Below are 22,713 nucleotides of genomic sequence, written 5' to 3'. Positions count from 1 at the left end.
CGCAGAGGTACACGCACGCAAAGCACGCACGCACGCAAAGCCTGGTGTCGCTGGCTGGCTGGGCGGTTTATCAGCCGAACGGCTGTTCTGTCCCACCGCGAATCGCGCCCACCGTTAAGAGTCGTTTTTGTAGATTATTTTGCATTTAGGTCCCAGGTAGCATTATGAAGTTTTAATACGATCAATCGGACCTATTATCAAGTTAGTGTATCAACTTTTGAACGAACTGCGCCCAGTAGTTTCCCAGCAATAAGCTGTTAAGTCGAGACAGACACACACACAGACAGACACACACACACACACAATTAAAGTCTGCTGGACCCTCCTACTGCGTACTCGGGGATAAAATAATAGCATCCCATAGAATAATAGCACACGATAGAATAGTAGCTCTAGCACACGAAAAAATAAAAGCACACACAGCTTAGTGAAGAAAAGATGTGTTTTTTATGATCCAAACGCTTCAAATCAAAGAAAGTTGTTTTAGGAGCTTGCAACTCCAGAATCAGAATTTAAATTTGCCAGAGACAATGACATATTTTCTTGATAATTTGACGGTATGCGTACCGTGGTACCTTGCGATGAAAGAGCACCCTTGCCAACAGCCAGTGTCCCTGCATTGCAGGTAGCCTACAACAGGTACACTTGTATTAGCCAAAGAAGGCGTCCTTTATTGGGAGGGTGCCCTCTCATCAGAGGGGCTTGACAGGTACCACTGTAATAGAAGGTGAGGTTATTTGTTGCGGCGCTGACGTCATTGCTTTCACTGATGACGCTGACAAGTGTTGGTGACAGTATCGCACGTGAGTCCAGTCTTGCAGAGACTCTCGATCATGCTTCCTCCGCATGCGGCACCTTCATCTGAAAGCAAAAAGACATAATCCTGTATTCTTCTTCATACTGTGTATCATAATTGAAAATAAAGTATTAGTTGTTAACAAACGACCCTTCTTCCTACCCCCAATTATCCGAACAATGACTGAACGACTAATGCAATCACTGAAACTGCTGGCATTGAGGGGACTTGCAACTGAGAAGAAGCAGATATTATTTGTGTGTTTATGGCAGGCCGTTAACGAAAAAACCACCAACAACAATGCTAATAGTAAAGTGAATAGCACATGTGACAGAGGTGAGGAGACAGCAGACACACACACACACACACACACACAAAAGTGCATTCGTGTGTGCATGTAAAACTCACTCAGAGACAGAGCGCAGATACTGTGTTACATGCGTGTAATTGTACTATATCTGTGTGTGTGTGTGTGTGTGTGTGTGTATGCGTGTGTGTGTGTGTGAGACAGAGACAGACAGACATACAGACAGCCGAAAGAGTCGCGCAGGTCAGACAGCCGACAGCCGAAAGAGTCGAGCAGGTCACACATGCGATGCGCGTGATGGATGTCACGTCCCTTACATTTTTTTTCGTGGAGAAGTACGTGTCAGCTCTAAGGACTTTTTCAAGAATTGTTTTCACAGCACTGATTTTGTTTGTTAGTTTTTGTTTGTTTGTTCATTTGTGTTTTATTGATTCGTTCTTTTGTTCAAATAAACTTTCGAAGCATATTATATACATGTGCCTGTGGTTTCTGTTCCCCCACAAACCGAAAACAAAAGTAGAGCCGATACATGTAATAATGACGTGTACGTGTATATAGGTTTCAGCTAGTCACAGTACCCAGAATGCGCCAAAGAGAAACTAGATAAGCGTATACACCTCATGAATATGCGGCTTATGTCAGCATTAGTTCAGCGAGTTTAGGCTACATGCACAGCACGCTTAACACCTGGCTAATATTGAGGAAATAACAGAACAGGTAAGTTCCACAGCGAGGCTTCTTTATTCCTTGATTTTTGATATGTATACGTGACCGGTTTCACGGCCGGTTAACCTTCAACTAAAAACTAGACCTTACACCCTTGAATGAAGCATGAGTTGACAATAAAACCTAGTCAGTCTGTGTTTCAGTCGATCATGTTATCTCTTCTGTTGTCCCGAGTTAGACATAGACATAGACACAGAACACTTTATTATCTCAACGAAGAGAAACTCAGGTTGTGTGTATACAGCCTTGCAAAAAACAACATAAAACGTAAGAACATAAATAAATAAGTTGTTGAATGTTGTTGTCGCTGTTTCACACAGAAGCTGTTATGTTCTACATTGTATATGAGCCTGTGCCAAAAGGTGATCCTTGAAATGGGACATTCACATGCAAAATTCAGAATGCAAACAGAGCTTTGCAAATTTAATATAGTCATTTTGACTGTTTTAGGATTCTGTTTTTGACAGTTAAAAGATAACTGGTAGCATACCTTTTTGATAATGCCAGGACAAAGCTTGATATTTATGTTTATTACCAATTCAGTGCCCCATATGGCTTTTTGACCAATCAGGAAGGATTCTAGGTGACCTGTTAAATGTTATAACGTTCAGGCAGGGACCCTTTTTGTTTATCAAGCTAAAAATTGACAAAACAAAGTAAAATTTTAAATCAACAATATCAGCGTGATTTATTCTAAAGAATGACATTTCAAATACTGTCAGATACTACTCTCTTTATGTAAAAAATACCGAAAAGCGAGTTTTGCCGGTGGGTGCTGTACGGAACAGCAAGGCACCGCCCATCCTCTAAGTGTGCAGTGGCGACCTGCTCACTTGAAATCTAAACGATCAAAGTTCGGAAAAATCAAATGAAACTGCGTCACTCGCTTTACGTCAAATGTATCTTTACGTCATTTCCCATCGGTCTGGAGTCGGTTCTAAATCTGTCCCTCTCTGTTCAACAAGAAAATCCAAAGCAACCGACACGCATGTTCAACATGGCTTATCTTGTGAGATTGTTGTGTGTCAAACGCATTTGACCTGTGAATATTCATCACGTCAGGTGTGTGACTCTGATTGGCTGACCCAGGTCACGAGAATTCTTTGACTGACAGGCATAATCAGGTAGGAGCGCTCAAGTTCCCATTGCGGCTGTTCTGTCTAACTCGCGCGGTCGTTTCGAAATTTCTTTTGGTCGAAACAAACAGTAATAAAACCGTTATTTCTAATATGTTGACTGTTATCAAATGATAACAGGCATGTCTCACAAACGATATCAGCATTCGCCTAAAAGGCTCATGCTTGATATCTTTTTTCTCGACATGCCTGTTATCATTTGCTAACAGTCAGCATATTAGAAATAACTCATAGTGTCAACTGTAACTCAGGATACAGTACCATGCTTAATATTTTGTTCATAAAAAGTGTTAAATGGCTCAAAATCACATTTTTATACATACATGCATTGTAAGCTAAGGATATATTGCTATTGCTCACATAGCTGAGACTGCTGGACTAAAAAAATGACGTAACCACGGTGTCTTCCGTTACGATTGAGACATAACAAGTCAAAATTGTCTCCTCACAAACGCAAAAATAGTTTCAGAGTTGTATTTATGGCATTGTAAATGTTTTGGTATCCAAACTTGGTGGGATTTCTATTCTGATTACTAAGATACTCATATTTGTGTGTCACTTGTAACGAGACATGAAATTTTGTTTCAAAGCATATTGTTCACTTATTTAAAAAAAAGATGTAATTTTGGACAAAATTAGTAATAAGTAAGTCATACTTATTGTTTGAATACAAAATGAGCCAGGAGAAACATACACAGGATGAGTTTTCAAATTTTGTGTGTCAACTGTAACATGTCCCGGAAGACATTAAAAATGTCCCGAACAATGAATAACTGCTGTGACAAGACATCAATTGAGACACCACATTGAAATCTTTCTCAATTATCATTAAGAATACCAACCACAGGAACTGTGCAAAAGGGGAAGCAAGACACATGCTGCTTTGGGTGATTTTTAGACTTTTGTGTGTCAATCGTAACGGCCTGCTGAAGACACAGTATGTCAATCGTAACGGTTCTGTAAAGAGGACACAGTACAAATATTTTATTTTGTAGCCTAAAATAACTACATGCCTTTCAACTAAGTTTTGTTCAGGCAGGTGTGAATAAAAGCTATCATTTTAAACTGTAATTCAAAAGAGAGGAAACAAATTGTGAATTTTATAAGGAAATGGTCAATCGTAACGAAAAGACACAGTAATTATAAAATATTTGAAATTTCAAAAATAAGAGTGTAGAAATGACATCTGAGTTTTTCTTTTGTCATGAGGCTTCAATGTAAAGGCTGTTTTCTTGATGTTAATGTACTGAAAGCTATCAAATATATAATTAAATAAGAAAATTGCAGTCTTAAATTTGAGAAATGTAGGACATGAACCGTTACAGTTGACACGCCACTTTTAAAACTCAAATTTCTCATAAATATTCAAACATGTTTTGGGTGCAAGCAAGCTCATTTGATTTGAGCAAATCCTCATTATACACTCATAGAAATACAATCAAGAAATTTAATTTCCAATGAGCATACATGGTCTTACAAAACAATGAAATAGCTATGTGTCAAATGTCCCACTTTGAAAGTGTCGGATTTTGTCATTTTGGGGCATTCTAATAACCTTTTCGAGACATTCCAATTCACTGATTGATAAAAACTGATGAAATTATCTGTACTATCTCTCTGAAGGGTTTACTTTCAGAAGGAGTGGTGCTATTAGTAACTTGCTGGTTTCATAAAGAGAAATTATTCTTGAAAGGTAGGTAGGCCTATCTTCTTGCTGACCACGTTTTGGCACAGGCTCATATATATTCGTCGACGTTTCAAGGAAAATCCGACAGGCTCTGCCAAAAGAAAGGCGTCTGCTGGAAACAGAGTTACATTTCTTTAGCAAACACATGACAAATCAGATACTCGCTGTGTCGTTCCGAAAGCATTCAAGTCAAGACATTTTTTGCCTACCCACAGGCGTGCGGATCACACAATCGAGCTGCTTTAGCCAGGAGTTTAAAGTATTGCACAGAAAAGCGTCTGAATCAAGTAATTTCGTCTTGTTGGTTTCAGATCATTACTAATCAAGTACTACACTTAGGCAACCATACAGGCATCATAAGAGTCAAATGCAGACATATGGTGTTGATCACAGGAGCTTGTATCAAAGCGCCGGTCTAGTAAATATACTACATTTAGTAGTAATATAGACAAGGAAAGATAAAGGAGTAAATCGACCGGCGCTTTGATACAAGCTCCTGTGGTGTTAACCATATGATACAGGCTTTTGGACAAATCACCACTCTGAAAGATCAACTTTCTTTGTGCATATAGGCCTACATTTTAATTGGAACTGCCTATTGCCCGTTTGCCTTACGCCTGTCACGTTTCAATATATCACTTAAGGTGATTATGAACCGGTTAATTACTACTAATTAACTAACCACACCACGATCCACTCTCGCAGTCATACAATTAAATAGAGTCAACAAAAGTATAAGTTTCAGACGCCTGTTTATGTATAAACTCGCCACCTCCCTCGAGCCTTCACTCAAAATATGTTCCTTTTACGTTCTCAACACGTAAAAAACCCGTGGTCACTGACAAAATGCCAGTAGTATATAGAAAATTATAGTAACACGCTGAACCCGTGTAAATACAGTCAAAATGAGAATGTTCTGTTCAAAAAGCTCTAGTTCATGCAGGGGTCACACACCCCACGTTGTCACTACTCCAATGAAATCACAGATAAGGAAAAGACAACGGTGGTCAACGGGGTGCGTAAGACACGGTGCACTTAGCTTTCTTTCTGTATGCTGGTTAGCCGGTATGCTGGTTAGCCGGGTTGCTGGTTAGCCGGGTTGCTGGTTAGCCGGTTCGCTGGTTAGCCGGTCTGCTGGTTAGCCGGTCTGCTGGTTAGCCGGTTAGCGTAGCTTCCTCAGGTCCCAGCTCCAACGTCTGCAGCTAGCAGTGTCCCGTCAAAGGCAGCCGTGCAGCGGTTACAGGAAACCGACAGAAACGAACGAAGGCTCAAAAGCCTATGATTGTACTCTCAATGGAAGCAAAGTCCGCCTCCTCCCTGGAACAGCCTCTGTTCGTCAACAGTGACCAAAAACCTCCAGAACCCCTTGTCGAATCCTTATGCGAAAGCCATCGCCGACGAAGGAATGTTGACGACTTGTCCTCAGCAAAGTACTGGCAGTGAGACAGGAAAAACTAGTGGAAGCTCCCCTAGAGTGCCGAATACAATATTCGGTGAAAAACCATCATACTCTAGAAACTGTGTATTAGATCCTTCCCCTTCTGCCGCTGGGTGTCAAGTGCGCCGCCCTTGTGTCTCTCTCAGACAACCTAGCCAATAACACGTGACTGACCTTGTCACAAAACCAGTCCAGCTATACACAATTCTGCCTCCCAAGCAGAAAAAAGACACGAGAAACTCAATCCGTGAAAATCCCGTGCGCGCTGTCAGCGAAAAACCGTCAGCCCTATGACAGCAGAAACCTCCACTGTAAAACTCGTGCGCAGCAAACCATCCGTGTTCATTGAGCACTGTCAGCAACCTCTGCTGTAGCCCAATATCACGTACAGGCGCTTTCTATCATAATCGACCAAGAACAGGCACTCCACTGAGTGACACTTTCTTGGTCTCTGTCACCCGATCGTGACACACCTCCCCTCTTCAAGACGAAACCTCGGTTTCGCTCACAGTCATGTTCTCCTCTACAGCCCGAGAGAGAAAGTCAGCTCCAACATTGTTGGCGCCCGGAATGACGCGTACCGTGAATTGGTACGGTTGGAGAATCAACGCCCAGCGCATAAGTCTGGCGTTTGCCAACCTTGCAACCTGAAGATATTGCAGAGGTTGATGGTCCGTCTCCAGACAGAAAGGTCGTCCGTACAGGTACGCTTCGAACTTCTGGATGCCCCAGACAATGGCGAGACACTCGCGTTCAACCGTTGCATACGCTGCCTCGGCCGAGGTCAGCTTACGGCTGGCGAAGCAAACAGGGTGCAAAAACCCCTCTGTCTCCTGAAGCAACACTGCCCCAAGTCCCTTCCCTGAAGCGTCTGTCCTCAGCACGAAGTCCTTGTTCAGGTCTGGTAGTCGGAGAATAGGCTGACTGGTGAGTCGCCTCTTCAGGGTGTTGAATGCGGAGCTGCATTCCTCAGTCCACACTACAACGGTCGGTTGTAGTTTCTTGGTAAGGTTGGTCAGTGGTAGTGCGATTTCGGCAAAGTGCGGGATGAAGCGTCTGTAGAAGCTGGCTAGGCCCAGGAAAGACCTGACTTCTTTCTTCGTGCGCGGTGGCTCCGCCTCCCGAATCTTCTGGATCTTGTCGTCCTCTGGAACGAGCAATCCCTCGCCGACAACATGACCCAGGAAAGACAATTCCCGAAATCCCAAGAAGCACTTGGACGGTTTAGCTCCCAGATTTCCGTCCTTCAACCTTCCGAACACGTCGCGCAGGGCGTCGAGATGTTCAGTCCATGTCTCAGTCGCGATCAGCACATCGTCGATGAAACTGCTGATGTCCTCGCGCTTCAATGGTTCCAAAAGTTTCCTCATCATGCGAGTGAAGACGGCACCTGCATTCTGTAGACCAAAAGGCATGACTGTCCACTGGAACTGGCCGAATGGAGTGGTAAATGCAGTCTTTGGGCGATCTTCCTCGGCAACTGGAATTTGCCAGTATCCCTTGGTGAGGTCTAATTTTGAAAAATACTTGGCCTTGGCCAAGTGACTGAAGAGGTAGTCCACATCAGGCATGGGTTCCGCGTCAAACGCCGTAATCTTGTTCAGCTTCCGGTAGTCGACACAGAACCTGACGCGTCCATCCTTCTTCTTCACAAGCACAATTGGAGAACTGTAGGGAGAGTTCGCTGGCTCGATGACGCCCAACTTTGTCATGTCGGCGATTTCCTTCCTGACCACCTCCTTCTGGGCATGAGGCATGGGATACTGCTTCGTCCTCACTGGCTGCTTCTCCAGCAAGTCGAAGGTAAACTCCTCTAGATGCGTCTGAAGTGGTATGTCTGTAAGGACCCGTGCTGCATCCTTCAGGATCTCTTGCAGGTCCGCCTGCTGGTCGTCCCCAAGATCAGGTGAGATGTGCACGTCCGTGTGATCCTCACTAGCCTCCAACGGACAAACTGGTACACGTCCTCCTCCCTGTTCTTCCGTTGTCTCGTCCATCACGACAGCAACTGCTTCTGTCACTTTGTCCTTTTCCCCGTAGGCAGTCCTCTCTATGTAGGCGCGCAGCAGGTTGGCGTGGTACAGGCGTGCTTTCCCGTTCATGACGATCCTGTAGTCGTTCTGGCCCACTTTCGCTGTCACCTCAAAAGGTCCTTGCCACTGCAGTTGTAGCTTGTTGTGTTTGACAGGTAGAAGTAGCAACACCCGTTCTCCAATCTTGAAGCTGCGCGGCCGTGCCTTGCGGTCGAATCCTCGCGCATAACGCTGTGCTGCTCTTCCCAGGTTCTCTTGAGCCAGTTTGCAGGTCTCTTCAATCCTGTTCCTGAGTTCTACTATGTAGGTCGCTGTCGTCTGCACCTCCTCGTCAGCTTCTTCGTCCGTCCAGGCTTGACGCAGGATAGCCATGGGACCGCGTACCTGTCTGCCGTACAACAACTCAAATGGGGAAAAGCCCAAGCTCTCCTGAGGAACCTCGCGGTATGCAAAAAGCAATGCTGGGATGTACCTGTCCCACGTGCGTGGTTTCTCCTGAGCTAGTTTCCTCAGCATGGTCTTCAAGGTGCCATTGAACCTTTCCACCAGTCCGTTGCACTGAGCATGGTAAGGAGTGGTGAAGTGCTGCTCCAGTGATAGCAGTCGTGCTGCCTCCGCCATCACTCCTCCCGTGAACTGCGTGCCTCTGTCGGTGAGTACCTCTGATGGAATCCCCAGCCGGGACCACATAGTAACCAGAGCCTCAGCTACTCGCGTGGCTTCAATCGATTTCAGAGGGATCGCCTCTGGGTATCGAGTAGCGTAGTCCACCATGGTCAAAATGTATCTGTTTCCGTCCTCAGACGCAGGCAAGATGGGCCCGATGATGTCCACTGCCACCCGACGAAAGGGTTCGTCGATGAGCGGCATCTTCTCCAAGGGGACCTTCCTCACCCTTCCTTTGGCAACCACCTTCTGGCACTTATCGCAGGACGCACAGAAACGTCGGACATCCGTGCAGATGCCTGGCCAGTAAAAGTGGCGCCAGACACGATCCGTGGTCTTCTTGGTACCAAGATGACCTCCCAGAATCGAGTCGTGTGCCGTTGCCATGACACCCTCGCGAAACTCGCGAGGCACGACAACCTGTTTGAATGTACCTTCTTGGTTGCTGAACTCCCGGTAGAGCAACTTCTTGTCCCTGAGGAACTTTGACCTCCCATGCTTCCCGCTCAGCTTCACCTTCCCCGACTTCGCGTGCTCCCGAGGAGTTGCTAATGTCGGATCAGATGCCTGAGCCTTCGCGAGAAGCGCGGGGGTCACGTTCCCCAGGGCAGCTCGTGCAGCAGGTAGGGGTTTGAGAGGTTTGTCCTCTCGCTCCGCCTGTGCCCGCGTGAGCACTGAAATGACGTCGGGAGACCGATAAACGGGAACCTCCCTGGTGACGCCGTCCACAAACTGAACCCGGTTTCCGATGAGCAGGTCGCATGGAGGATCGTCCATGACGACGGCCACAATGGTCCCCGTGAACAACGGTGTTACGACCTTGATCACTGCCGTGTTCAAGTCGTAAGCGTGAGATGCCTCGGCCATTCTCACCCTGATGCTGTCTCCTGTGTAGGCCATAGCTGGAACTAGACTCGCCCGAACCACTATCATGTCTGCCCCTGTGTCCCGCAGACCTTCGCCCTTCACTCCGTTAACATAGACGTTGCAGTGGGGCTGGAAATGTTTCCTGGAGCACGGAACGCAGAGTTGTGGAATTGTGCATGAGCTCGTGACATCCCTTAACTCCTCACTGCCAACAAAGTGTACGCCCTTCTGGTCAGCCTGTCTCTTGTGGCAGTCCTTCTTCACGTGGCCCCGCTTGTTGCAGTAGTAACACTGGATGTCAGTTCTGGAACCTGATCCTTTGTGTCCCTGATCGTCCTTCCCGTCCTTGGGTCCTGAAGAACCCGAATTTCCCGATTTTCCCGGCCGTGAGCCTGAAGATTTGCCGGAGATCGCCTGGGCGTCCTCGTGTACTCTGATCCAGTCGGCTGCCTCCTGAGTAGTCTTTGGCTGGTGTTCCTGCACGAAGGTCACCACCTCAGGTCGCAGGCTGGACATCAGTTGCTCCATGACAATGAGGTCGGCAAGGTCGTTGACGGTCCAGTCCTTTTCGGCCATCTCCACCCAGCGCCGCAGGTAGAGATTAAGGCGTGCCACAAACTGATGACTCAGCTCGCCGCTCAGTCTCTTGCTGTTACGCAGACGTCGTCGGTAGGCTTCAGCAGTCAGGTTGAAGCGCTGGAGTAACGCCTTCTTAAGTGCCTGATAGTCTCTCGCCTCGTCGTCATCCAAAGCATTGTAGAGCTGCAATGCGCGTCCTTTCAAGCAGGTGCTAAGGCGGCTAGCCCACGTGGCCTCTTCCCACTTCTGGTCAGATGCAATGCGCTCAAACCGGCGTAAAAAGTCGTCGAGCTCGTCCTTGTCATCGTCGAACGTCGGCAGTCTCGTACGGTCGGCAACAAACGTCGGCGCGCTAGCCTGAGTAAGCGTACCCTTCTCGGCCTGTAGCCTAGCTAGCTCTAGCTGGTGATCGCGATCCGCCTGATCCTTCCGGTCTAGTCTGTCACGTTCGTCTTTCTTTTCCTGTCTGTCAAGTTCGGCCTGTCGTTCTTGTCTCTCAAGCTCGTCTTTCTTTTCTTGTCTGTCTCGTTCTCTTTCTTGTCTGTCAAGTTCGTCTTTCTTTTCCTGTCTGTCTCGTTCGTCTTTCCTTTCCTGTCTGTCACGTTCTTCTTTCCTTTCCTGTCTGTCTCGTTCAGCCTGTCGTTCCCTTTCTTGTCTGTCAAGTTCGTCCTTCTTGTCCTGTCGGTCACGTTCTTCTTTTCTTGTCAGTCGCTCAAATTCTTCCTTCCGTTCTACTTCTAAGCGTTTTAGAACGCTTCGGGCTCTAACGCGTGCGTCTCGCTCAGTCGGTTGCTCGCTGCCAGGAGTCTCGAAAGTTATTCTCCTCGTAGGAGATCCCCCTGTAGCCATGGTTAGTTTAGCAAAGCTTTATCAACAAAGTCAGTATAACGCAGCTATAGCTAGAATACGCGGTGACGAAAGCGGTGGATACAAAAATCCAGCAACCGGAAAATGCAGAAGAAAAATCCAAACGGTGTAGAACAAATCGCGTAGCCTACTTTATGGCTGCTTTCTGCGGTGAAACAAAGTGTTTCCCACAGCCGTGGCCTACTTTATCGGCTGCTTTTTGCGGTGAAACAGAGTGTTTCCCACAGCCTTGGTTAGGACAGAAGTCCTCGGACCCTTCCCCCCCAAAATTCCAACAAAGTCAAAATATGGAGAAAAATCCAAGTAAAACAAGACGGTAGAAATGTAACCTGTTACAGAATGCGAAACAACAATGTAGAGAAAACTGAGTAAAACGAATAACAAATCCGCTAACCCCGCTCAGCTCTCTGCAACGGAAAACTCTGAACGTACAACAACAAAGATTCACAAACAAAGGAAAGGGTAGTAATCACAGTTAGCGCATACAATAACTCACAAATTACAATTTACATTTCCTGCAAGATGTGAATCGCTTAAGGTGTGGTATATGATCAAAACTATACAAAAAAGGGTAGCACCAAGCAGAAAATAGGTCGAGCACTGACGAGATTATCTGCTCTTAGTTATCCTTAATTGGTGGGTCTTTATCAGTTGGAAATTAACTGAGTAAATCCCGGCTTGGCCCCCATGTGTCACGTTTCAATATATCACTTAAGGTGATTATGAACCGGTTAATTACTACTAATTAACTAACCACACCACGATCCACTCTCGCAGTCATACAATTAAATAGAGTCAACAAAAGTATAAGTTTCAGACGCCTGTTTATGTATAAACTCGCCACCTCCCTCGAGCCTTCACTCAAAATATGTTCCTTTTACGTTCTCAACACGTAAAAAACCCGTGGTCACTGACAAAATGCCAGTAGTATATAGAAAATTATAGTAACACGCTGAACCCGTGTAAATACAGTCAAAATGAGAATGTTCTGTTCAAAAAGCTCTAGTTCATGCAGGGGTCACACACCCCACGTTGTCACTACTCCAATGAAATCACAGATAAGGAAAAGACAACGGTGGTCAACGGGGTGCGTAAGACACGGTGCACTTAGCTTTCTTTCTGTATGCTGGTTAGCCGGTATGCTGGTTAGCCGGGTTGCTGGTTAGCCGTGTTGCTGGTTAGCCGGTTTGCTGGTTAGCCGGTCTGCTGGTTAGCCGGTCTGCTGGTTAGCCGGTTAGCGTAGTTTCCTCAGGTCCCAGCTCCAACGTCTGCAGCTAGCAGTGTCCCGTCAAAGGCAGCCGTGCAGCGGTTACAGGAAACCGAAAGAAACGAACGAAGGCTCAAAAGCCTATGATTGTACTCTCAATGGAAGCAAAGTCCGCCTCCTCCCTGGAACAGCCTCTGTTCGTCAACAGTGACCAAAAACCTCCAGAACCCCTTGTCGAATCCTTATGCGAAAGCCATCGCCGACGAAGGAATGTTGACTTGTCCTCAGCAAAGTACTGGCAGTGAGACAGGAAAAACTAGTGGAAGCTCCCCTAGAGTGCCGAATACAATATTCGGTGAAAAACCATCATACTCTAGAAACTGTGTATTAGATCCTTCCCCTTCTGCCGCTGGGTGTCAAGTGCGCCGCCCTTGTGTCTCTCTCAGACAACCTAGCCAATAACACGTGACTGACCTTGTCACAAAACCAGTCCAGCTATACACAATTCTGCCTCCCAAGCAGAAAAAAGACACGAGAAACTCAATCCGTGAAAATCCCGTGCGCGCTGTCAGCGAAAAACCGTCAGCCCTATGACAGCAGAAACCTCCACTGTAAAACTCGTGCGCAGCAAACCATCCGTGTTCATTGAGCACTGTCAGCAACCTCTGCTGTAGCCCAATATCACGTACAGGCGCTTTCTATCATAATCGACCAAGAACAGGCACTCCACTGAGTGACACTTTCTTGGTCTCTGTCACCCGATCGTGACAACGCCTGAGACCAGGTTTTTCACAAATATCTCGCCAGCTACAAACAGAAGAAAATATGTTCCCATAAAGTATACCTAACAGGAGTTTACGTGTGTAGACTATAGGCACATTGGTATAATTAGGTCTTCATAATATCCTGTACCAGATGATAAAATGTGGGCCCTTGCCAGGGCCCCTGGACCAGTTTTGCAAAATAGAGGTCAAACTCGTGCATTTCATGGCGTAATGTTTGAGTCATCCAGGTAGGACTGTGTCGGGTTTTGCTCGCATCGAACACTTGGGGTTGTCTCAAATGCTGAAAGCTTTCCTGCCTCATAGATATAGTGTTCTATCTATGTTGCTCCAGCGTGTGCGAGAAAGAGCTGAAGAGACTGAGAGAGAGAGAGAGAGAGAGAGAGAGAGAGAGAGAGAGAGAGAGAGAGATTGTTTGTGTATGTGTGTGGTTCTTGTGGTGGTGGTGGTCAATCAATCAATCAAAATGAAGCTATATAGCGCGTATTCCGTGGGTACAGTTCTAAGCGCTTGTCAAAGAGTTGTCAGCATAGGACTAACAAAGAAACTAACATCTTCAGACGGACACGAACCCTATCACACACTAGCACTAGTGGTGTATGTGTGTGTGTGCGTGTGTGTGCGTGCGTGCATGTGTGTTTGTATGTGTGTTTGTATGTGTGTGTGTGTGTGTGTGTGTGTGTGTGTGTGTGTGCATACATCTACATAAATGCGTTCACTGACAAGTACATGCAAATAGACACAGAAAGTCAAATACATATACTGGCTGACCGTTATCAAAACTGACAGATGGAGAACACTCACACACACACACACACAACACACACACAACGTCAACCCGCATGGATCTTTTACTGGCCCCTCGATGCTCCCTGTTCGACGGCAATTCAGTACTTTTCTTGTCAACGGCCAGTGCTCTGAACCCCTTAGAAAGCTTTGGTGTTAGTGTGACATGTATCATGTCAGCACGAGATACACGAGTATGCTAATACGGCACAGGGAAAAACAAAAATGACCTGCATGTTTGTAGAGGCCTGGTAAGGGGGAAACATTTGAGTCATTTTAAGTAGTCTTTATGAAGAAATAATTAACCAGAGGAAAGTAATGATTGAAGTAAATGTAAATAAAATTAGGTATACTTTTGACGTACTTATTATGTTCTTATCCATATTGCAAAATATGTGTAGATCGCGAGATATTTTCGAAAAACCTGGTCTCAGGCGTAAGGCAAACGGGCAATAACGCTGAACATGAAGCATATTTTAAGCTACCTTGCGTGTTGTTTTTGCTTATTTGCCACTGATTTGGTGAGTGAAATTATAGTTTGTAGTAGGCTATACTAGTTTACGCTCATGCCGCATTTTGGACCTAGCTGTTTCGATCATTTCCTGTTTCAGCACTGTACTTGAAGTTTGATGACAGTTCAGTACATTCGACCACATTCAACAAAGGAGAAGAGATAAGGGAATAGAAAAGAAAATTGAGAAAGAAAGAAAAAGATAACGGAAGAAAGAAAGAAAAGAAAGGAACGGAAAGATAATAGAAATGTCTTTTCATCGCCGTAACACAGCAAGAACTTTGTCGGACGGAGACGAATTACGACAAGACCTGCAAGAAAACCCAAACCAGCCACACAGGAAAAATAAAAATGATCCTGAAACACAGGCAAGACAAAGGACAAGAAAACCTCCACACACTGTTCCCGCACGCAAGAAGCTTGCCCCTCAGCAAACGAACGTTTACGTCAGAATTCATGACGTCATCCGTGACATACGGGTCCTGAGTGACGTGCTGACTGCAAAAGTGAACATGCCAGGCGTGGAGCTGACCCCGACAGAGACGTGCATCAGACACAGCGACGTGTTCACTTTCTGCACACTCACCTGCAATAGCAAGATCATGGCCAAGAAACTCAGGAACCTCATCCTCAAGGACAGAACGCGCTTCACGCCCCTCATAGATTGCAGCTTCGACGACTTCCTACCTGCTGAGCTACATCGCCAGAACACAGAGAAGGCGAAGAGAGAACTGAGGAGAGTAATAGAGCGCGAGTTCGACGCCAGGTCAGAACAGGTAGTGCGCGCCCACAATCAGAAGCTAATCGAAACGCAGGAGAAGATCGACAAAGCCAAAGAGAAGTTGTCTGACTTGTACACAGCAAAGAACACGCTCGAAGAGATCGCTGCCCTGGAACACAAACTGGAAGAACTCCAGAGACAGAAGAGAGAGTTCAACGCAGCCTTGGACGGTTTTCGACAAAAACTCGGCACTCTTCTGCAAGGAGACAACTACGAGAAGGAAGGCCAGGCATTACGAAAGCAGCTCGGGGTGGAGTGCTGCAGGCTGGAAAAGGCCCTGCCCATGTACGCTCGTCGTCAGGAAGTCGTAGAACTGGTGCGGCAAAATCCTGTGTCCGTCCTGCTGGCAGAGACAGGGTCCGGCAAGTCCACTCAAGTGGTGCAGTATTTGCTCGAAGCTGGCCTTGCTGACCGAGGCGCCATCGTGTGCACCCAGCCCCGTAAAGTGGCCGCCTCTTCCCTGGCGACACACGTGGCACAGGAGCTTGCCACCAACGTGGGGAAGGACGTGGGCTACAAGGTAGGCAGCAGAGCGAAGACCTCCCCCTCCACCAAAGTGATGTACATGACGGACCACGCACTGCTGAACGAGTGCCTGACGGACCCAGACCTCAAGGCGTTTTCGTGTGTCGTGGTGGACGAGGCTCATGAGCGGAGTCTCTTTACCGACATCCTGCTGACCATGGTCAAGAGATGCATGGCGAGAAGGCCCGACCTCAGAGTCATCATCACCTCTGCCACTATTGATCCACAAGTCTTCGTTCGTTTCTTTGGTAACAACTGTCCTGTCCTGCGCGTGAGTGGCAGGGCCTTTCCGGTGGATGTGGTGTGGCAAGACTCTGTCAGCGAGGAAGAGAACGACTTTGGGAATTACACGGAGGCTGCCGTCAACAAAGCTGTAGAAATACACGAGAAAGAGCCACCAGGAGATATCCTGGTCTTCCTCACATCAGCCGTGGAGATCCAGAGATGCTGCGACACATTTCAGCAGAGGATGGCAGACCGTACAGACTTCAAGTGCCTTCAACTGCACGGGCAGCTACAGGCTGACGAGCAACAGAAGGTTTTTGAACCCTTGGAGAGGAACAAGAGAAAGATCGTGTTCGCCACCAACTGCGCGGAGACCTCCATCACCATCGACGGCATCAAGTACGTAGTGGACACCGGCGTTGCCAAGGAGATGCGTTACGACCCCAAGAGGAACCTGCGATCTCTCAACGTCACCGTGATAAGTCAGAGCTCTGCGGAACAGAGGAAGGGCAGGGCGGGAAGAACCGCTCCGGGAAAGTGCTACAGGCTGTACTCCCAGCACAGCTTCCAGGCCATGGATGTCATCAGCCTGCCTGAAATCCTCAAGACTCACCTCGGACATGCTCTGCTGAAGCTTGCGGAGCTCGGTGTCACGCCTGACATGTACGATTTTGTGCAGTCGCCGAGCCAGGAAGCCATAGATGCTGCTTTGAAGACCCTGCATCAGCTGGGGGCCATGCAGGAGAACGTCATCACTGACAAAGGAAGATGGATTGCTAGGCTGCCCTTCGATCCAAAGCTTGGACTAATGACATTGCACGGTCGCGACTGTGGTCTGCTCTTTGATGCTATTGTTCTTGCCGCCCTTGTAAGTGCCGGTAGCGGTCTGTTTTACAGAGGCGTGACGGAGGCAGAGCACGCCAATCTAGATAAAGCCAAGCTGACGTTCAGCCACAATGGTGGCGACAGTCTGACGTCACTGGAGGTCTTCAAGGCATGGCAGGGGGTAGAGGAGAAGCAGAAAAACAAGTGGTGCGTTGAAAACTCGATCAACGTCAAGGTCATCCGAGGTGTCAGGGACACGGTCAATGACGTATGCAAGCTGCTGAAGAACGACCTGGAGTTGCAGGTGACCCACAAACTCTCCGAGGACACAGGCACACTGGATGCGTTGAAAAAGATGCTGTTCATTTGCAATGCACAAAACCTCTGTCATTTCCTTGGGCGAGAAAAAGCTGGCTACTTTGCTGCCCAGGCTTCCAAACGGGTTTTCTTCCACCCGTCCTCAGCGCTCTGCTCCCTGGGTAGCTACCCGGAATGGGTGGTCTTCGACCAGCTACTGCAGACCTCACGTGACTTCATCACTGGCATCACGCCTGTAGATGACTCCCTGGTCAGGCAGCTTAAGAAAGAGCACTTTGGGTTTGACGCAGAGGAAGTCCGGAAGAAGACACTGCAAAACGTCTTCACGCAAGCTGCTGGTTCGCATGCCTTCTTTGCTGTAGTCGGTCCCCGCTTCACGAACATCAAGGAGCTTCAAGAAACCATTGCTTCCGCAGAATCATCTTCAGTCATTGTCCTGGAGGCCAGTCGGGAAACAGGCGAGGTGAAAGTATTCAGCACTGATATGACTGACAGCGTGAAAACCCTTGAGAACAAGCTGAGGCAGACGATTGACACCGCTGTGAAGGATCTGCAGCGAGAGGTCCAAGAGGCATCTGTAGGATCTGAACAGTCAGGCGTCCGTGTTCTACTGGGCCAGGGAGCACAGATCACAGACATCCTCATGCCGCATGAGACCAGGAAGGTCTTCATCTCAAGTCCCTCCAATGATCTCACAGAAGAAGCCATCAAGCAGAAGTTTCAGGCGTATGGAGAGATCAGTTACTGCCGCAAGTTTCAGGGCGGGAAGAACTGGGGCTGCGTGGTGTTCAGGACAACGGCTGAGGCTGCCGCTGCGGTAAAAGGTTCCAAAGATGACGATCACGACGTGGCTGAACTAGAACACCGCCGTCTGACCAAGTACAACGCTGAGTTCAAGGCTCGTCTGTCTTGGAACCGCCGCCGAGCTAAGGGCTTTGGGTTTGTTGCTGTCTCTCCAGCCTACATCTCCAAGTGTCTCGCCATAAGCAACGTGTACATCGGAGGGAACCTCGTTCGTGTCAAGATCAATAAGAAGGACGAAAACAGTTTGTACCTGACTCAACTGCCTGCTGAGGTGACCGAGGACCTCATCAAACGCACCGTCCTGCACACGATCGGCGAGAGCGAGGATGCGCCCGACATCGTGGAGAGTGTTTCAGTCTCTAGAGATCCCTGCGGCGGGACTGACAAGCAGGAACTCAAACGGTTTGAAGATCAAATCAAGGCCAAGATCGAACGACATTTGACTGCTTCGAGAGTGACCGTCACGGTCTTCTCGCCAAAGACGGAGAAGACGGCTATGTTTCTGGGCGAGGCTCGCTTCAGCGACCCCATTGAAGGCCTGGAAGCTTGCAGAGCTCTTCGAGTTGATTTCACACTGGGAGGCGCAAAGGTTGAGGTAGAGCCCATCATCTCCGCCACCCTGCGAGTTCCTCAGCCTGTGTATGACGTCTGCAAAACTGAGCTTGATGATCTCATTGCTCGACAACTGGCTGACATGGACGTAGAGGTAACCGTGAAGGAACTGGCAGGCAACAACCGACTCATCTGTCTCAAAGCCGATGATATTTCTGATCTGGTCCAGGCCAGATCCTTTCTCAGCGATGTCATTAGAGGCGACGTCCTGGAGTGCAAAGACATTCCGGCTTTGGGTAATCTGCTGACGTCAGCCGGACGTCAGATGCTGAAAGAGGCCGAGAAGGAGACGTCAGCTTATGTCAGCGTTGACAATCGTCTGAGGACCGTCTCCATTCACGGCTCCCCGCAAGCTTGCACAAAAGGTGGGTACAGTCAGCTTGTGTTTGTTGCGTTTTAAAAGAGAATGACAGAAACCTCAGGACAAACTCTTGTGCTTGCTTCTTGTATTCTATTTCCTGTCGTTCTTAAATTGTGTATTTCTTATCGTATCCTTATTGCTGCTGACAGTGACACGCATTTTTGTTTCGTTTTCTAAGTCTTCAAACACCTTTCCACACAAGTCGCAATAAATGGCATTTTCTGCCGTGAGAACGAAGATCAACTCTACTTCACATCCATTACAAGTGATGGCATTGCATGTTTTCTAGTGAGACTGAAGATCAACAGCTACCTGAACGACACGATTTTAGGAACGGGGGAGGAGATCATGCTCCGAGGAGACGGGAGATCTCCAGGACTGCTGAAGACGCTGCACGTGAAACACGGGGAAGATCTCGATGGGCTGCGTCAGGCGACAGGCCTTCTCAGTATTGACGTCGACTATCGTAGGTGAGACACTAGTTTATTAGTTTAGTATCATCTTCTATACTCACTTACGAAACGTTGCCGAGCCGATCTGCATTTGCAAAATTAAGATTACATGTATGTGTAAGTACATTTACATTTATTTTGTAACTTCATCCTCGTCAACGTTTTGTTGCCACTAGCTGGGATTCTTTAACAAAAAATCCCTTAAATCCGTCTTGTTGTTGTTGTCCTGACCATGACATTTCTGTTCATATTGGGAGGGTCTTTTGCAAGAGCACAGACTTCGTGGATCGAGTGTTTCCTTGCGATTCAACCCTCGTCCGCAGCATACCAACGGGTGCACGTACGTTGCGTATAGATCCAAACGTCATTTGATAACTCCACCCTGTTTCAGACACAAACTGAAGCTGAGGGGCCCACCAGGGAGTATCGAAAAAGCCAAGCAAGTGGTGGAAGAGTCGGACCAGGCTCTGAAGGCATCCAGTACCCGAAGTGCTGATCAAGAAGACGACAGCATTGACTGTGCCGCCTGCTTCTGTCCCATCGACAAAGGAGATTTGTATCGCCTTGAAGTCTGCGCTCATGCTCTCTGCAAAGGCTGTATTGTGCGTCAGGTCAGCAAGATACTATTTTGTCGGTCCGCATCTGGTTACTGCAGATGTAAAGGTTCAGAAAGTAAAGCAAAAAGTAGGATTGTTGGCATACTCCTTTGTTGTTGATAAGGACACCATACTCCAACTTTTACTTATATTTATTCTTGCCCTTTACTGTGCATTACTTTTTCTTCTTCTTCTCCTTCTTTTTCTTCTTCTCCTTCTTTTTGTTGTCGTTCTTCTTCTTCTGCGTTCTTGGGCTCAAACTCCCATGAACACTCGCGTTTTCGCACGAGTGGGTTTTATGCGTATAACCGTTTTTATTCACTTTTGAATGTGTTTAGCCATAGATCTTTCTTTCTTTCTTTCTTTATTTGGTGTTTAACGTTGTTTTCAACCACGAAGATTATATCGCGACGGGTTAGCCATAGATCTAAATATAGGTCCCTGCATGGTTTAGCTTACTAATCTTCTCCAGAAACACACGAACAAGTTCTACAACAGTAACAACATTCGTGGTTTTCAATTTTCAGGTGAGCATTGCCATCAAGGACCACATCTTCCCTGTCACTTGCTGCCAGGATGGTTGTGACCTTCCCCTTGCCTGGCGGGACTTCTACACTCTGTCGCGTCTCGGTCACATCAAAATCCCCGCCCTCGCCACTTCCGCCCTCTCCCATTTTGTTCTGGCCAATCGCGACAAGGCTCGATTCTGCACCACGCCCGACTGTCCAATGGTGTACCGCGTTACAAGCGAGAGCAGCGCAGATGTCTTCCTGTGCCCAGAATGCAAATCGCGAACGTGCACAGCATGTCACCAGCAAGCTCACGATGGAATGTCGTGCAGTATGCTGCGCAGTTGCAAAGAACCCGGCGAAGGGATCGAAGACTGGGTGAAGAAGGACCCGAAAAACCGAAGAGGCTGCCCAGGCTGTAAGAGCCCCATTGAAAAGATATCGGGCTGTAACAAGATGCACTGCACAGCGTGCGGTGCAGTTTTTTGTTGGGTGTGCACTAAAAAGTTTCCGACGGAGAAACAATGTTACGATCATCTGGCCAGAGATCACAATGGTATTTTTGGTCAGGAGTTCGTGTTGCAATATCAATGATCAACTTGGACAGTCATAAAACGTGTCTTACTGTGAGAAAATCGAACCAGATATATGCTGCGAACGTTCCAAAATTAATAGGCAAATTATCCTCTGGTATTACCTGTCTGCTACATATATGTAGAGGTTACATGCCGAGTCTCAGTGATTATTAAAAATAATGGTCGAAGTTAGCGGATCATGAAAAATGCGAGCTTTAGCGAGCTTTTTCATGACCGCGAACTGAGACCATTATTTTTTATAATCACTGAGACGAGGTGTGTAACCTCTTTATTCCTCCTTTCTTCAGTTATTCAAAGAAAAGAGGAGGTTTTTTTGCGAAAGTTTGATCGAATCCTATTCACTCAACCAGTCAACCTGCGCAGGCGATCGATTAATGCGCGGTTGTATAGTTCCGTGCAAATCATTCCATTCTGTTAACACTTCTTGTCAGTTTTCCTATTTTGGACTAAAATCAAGTACACAGATATGCTGTTATTCTGCTGTGGCGGCAAAGGCAGATATTGTGTGTTCTGTATATGTTTTGGTATCGCTTAGGATAATGTTCTTTCGTCAAATGGGACTAGCAGACGAACTTTTGCACCCGTGTTCCAACGTTAAAAACTGTATGAAGTTCAGTTTTCTGGGGAAAATAGTGTATGAAACCGCTTTATGTTGTTTAAATTGATGAGATGTGTGCATTTGGTTGCGTGTGATCTGTTTATTAAATGAAATATTGTTGAAAACTGACCGTCGGATTGCAGTCTGTTGTCGAAGAAACTGAGTGAAAAGAAGGGGAACTACTCTTGTCGCTAGACAAAGTATGAGTTACTTGCCTTGCGGGAAATTGCTTGTGATGAACGTTTGAGCACGGCAGATCTAGATTCAGAAAACAACCGAACTCATGGATTTTACATGGAGATTCATGTGTTCAGGCCTGTAGTTGTTAATTTAAATGCGGTATGTTTGTATTGTTTGCTCCAGAGATGTATACTTCGTACATTAGAGCGTTCGGAACTTTTCAGTCGCAAAAAGTAGTACCGAAACAGAACAACTTCTCAACCCATTGCACTATCGAGGATTCAGGCTGTTGCTGGGTCGTTATTTGTTTGGTTGCTGGGTCATTATCGAAAAATAACTACCCCTACAAGTTTACAGAGGTAAAGAAGCAGAGGGGGGAATAAGTATCTTTTGTGTCCACTTCAAAGACCGATATACCAAATTTCTAGGGAATGTGTGTGTGTGTGTGTGTGTGTGTGTGTGTGTGTGTGTGTGTGTGTGTGTGTGTGTGTGTGTGTGTGTGTGTGTGTTTAGCTTTCCATAAACTTTAATGAATTTTGCACTTAGTGAATTTGAAACGCTTGCTGTTTTGTTTTTGATTTTTATGCAGACATTTTCTACGCATGTGTTTGTTTTTTAAGTTTTGATCGCTCATTTCACGTCGTATTATCTTACATTGCAAATGTGGATTCTTCATTATATAGGCCTATTACTTGTGTTCAAAGATCTGAGAATTGGATTTAAGTTCTATCCCAAGTCCACCAAACTTAAGAGCTAAACAAGACCAAGACAAAGAAGCAGAAAAAGGTGCAGTGGTCACAGACAAAAAAAGTCATTGGAGAATGTTTGCATGATAATTCAAATTTCCCTGTTAGAGGAAAAGCTGTTATCTGTGCCTCCTTTTACCGAAGATACTTTTCTTACAACAAACGATTTATGTTTTTTAATACCTTTGTCCGAAGAA

The 22,713-nt window shown here is 46.7% G+C and overlaps 1 protein-coding gene across 1 annotated transcript; it reads left to right on the top strand.

The window, feature by feature from the left end:
* The first annotated feature begins 1,661 nt into the window (after nt 1-1,661).
* Nucleotides 1,662-21,719, top strand: LOC138964871 (uncharacterized). The gene is made up of 5 exons (XM_070336936.1): nt 1,662-1,820; nt 14,489-18,843; nt 19,129-19,309; nt 19,683-19,902; nt 20,415-21,719. Exons 2-5 carry the CDS (start codon nt 14,901-14,903, stop codon nt 20,988-20,990), a joined length of 4,920 nt encoding a protein of 1,639 aa, XP_070193037.1. The 5' UTR covers nt 1,662-1,820; nt 14,489-14,900; the 3' UTR covers nt 20,991-21,719.
* The last annotated feature ends 994 nt before the right edge of the window (nt 21,720-22,713 follow it).

This window comes from Littorina saxatilis, linkage group LG4 (genome assembly GCF_037325665.1).
Source record: "Littorina saxatilis isolate snail1 linkage group LG4, US_GU_Lsax_2.0, whole genome shotgun sequence".
Lineage (NCBI taxonomy): Eukaryota > Metazoa > Mollusca > Gastropoda > Littorinimorpha > Littorinidae > Littorina > Littorina saxatilis.
This window is presented reverse-complemented; position numbering and strand designations above follow the sequence as displayed.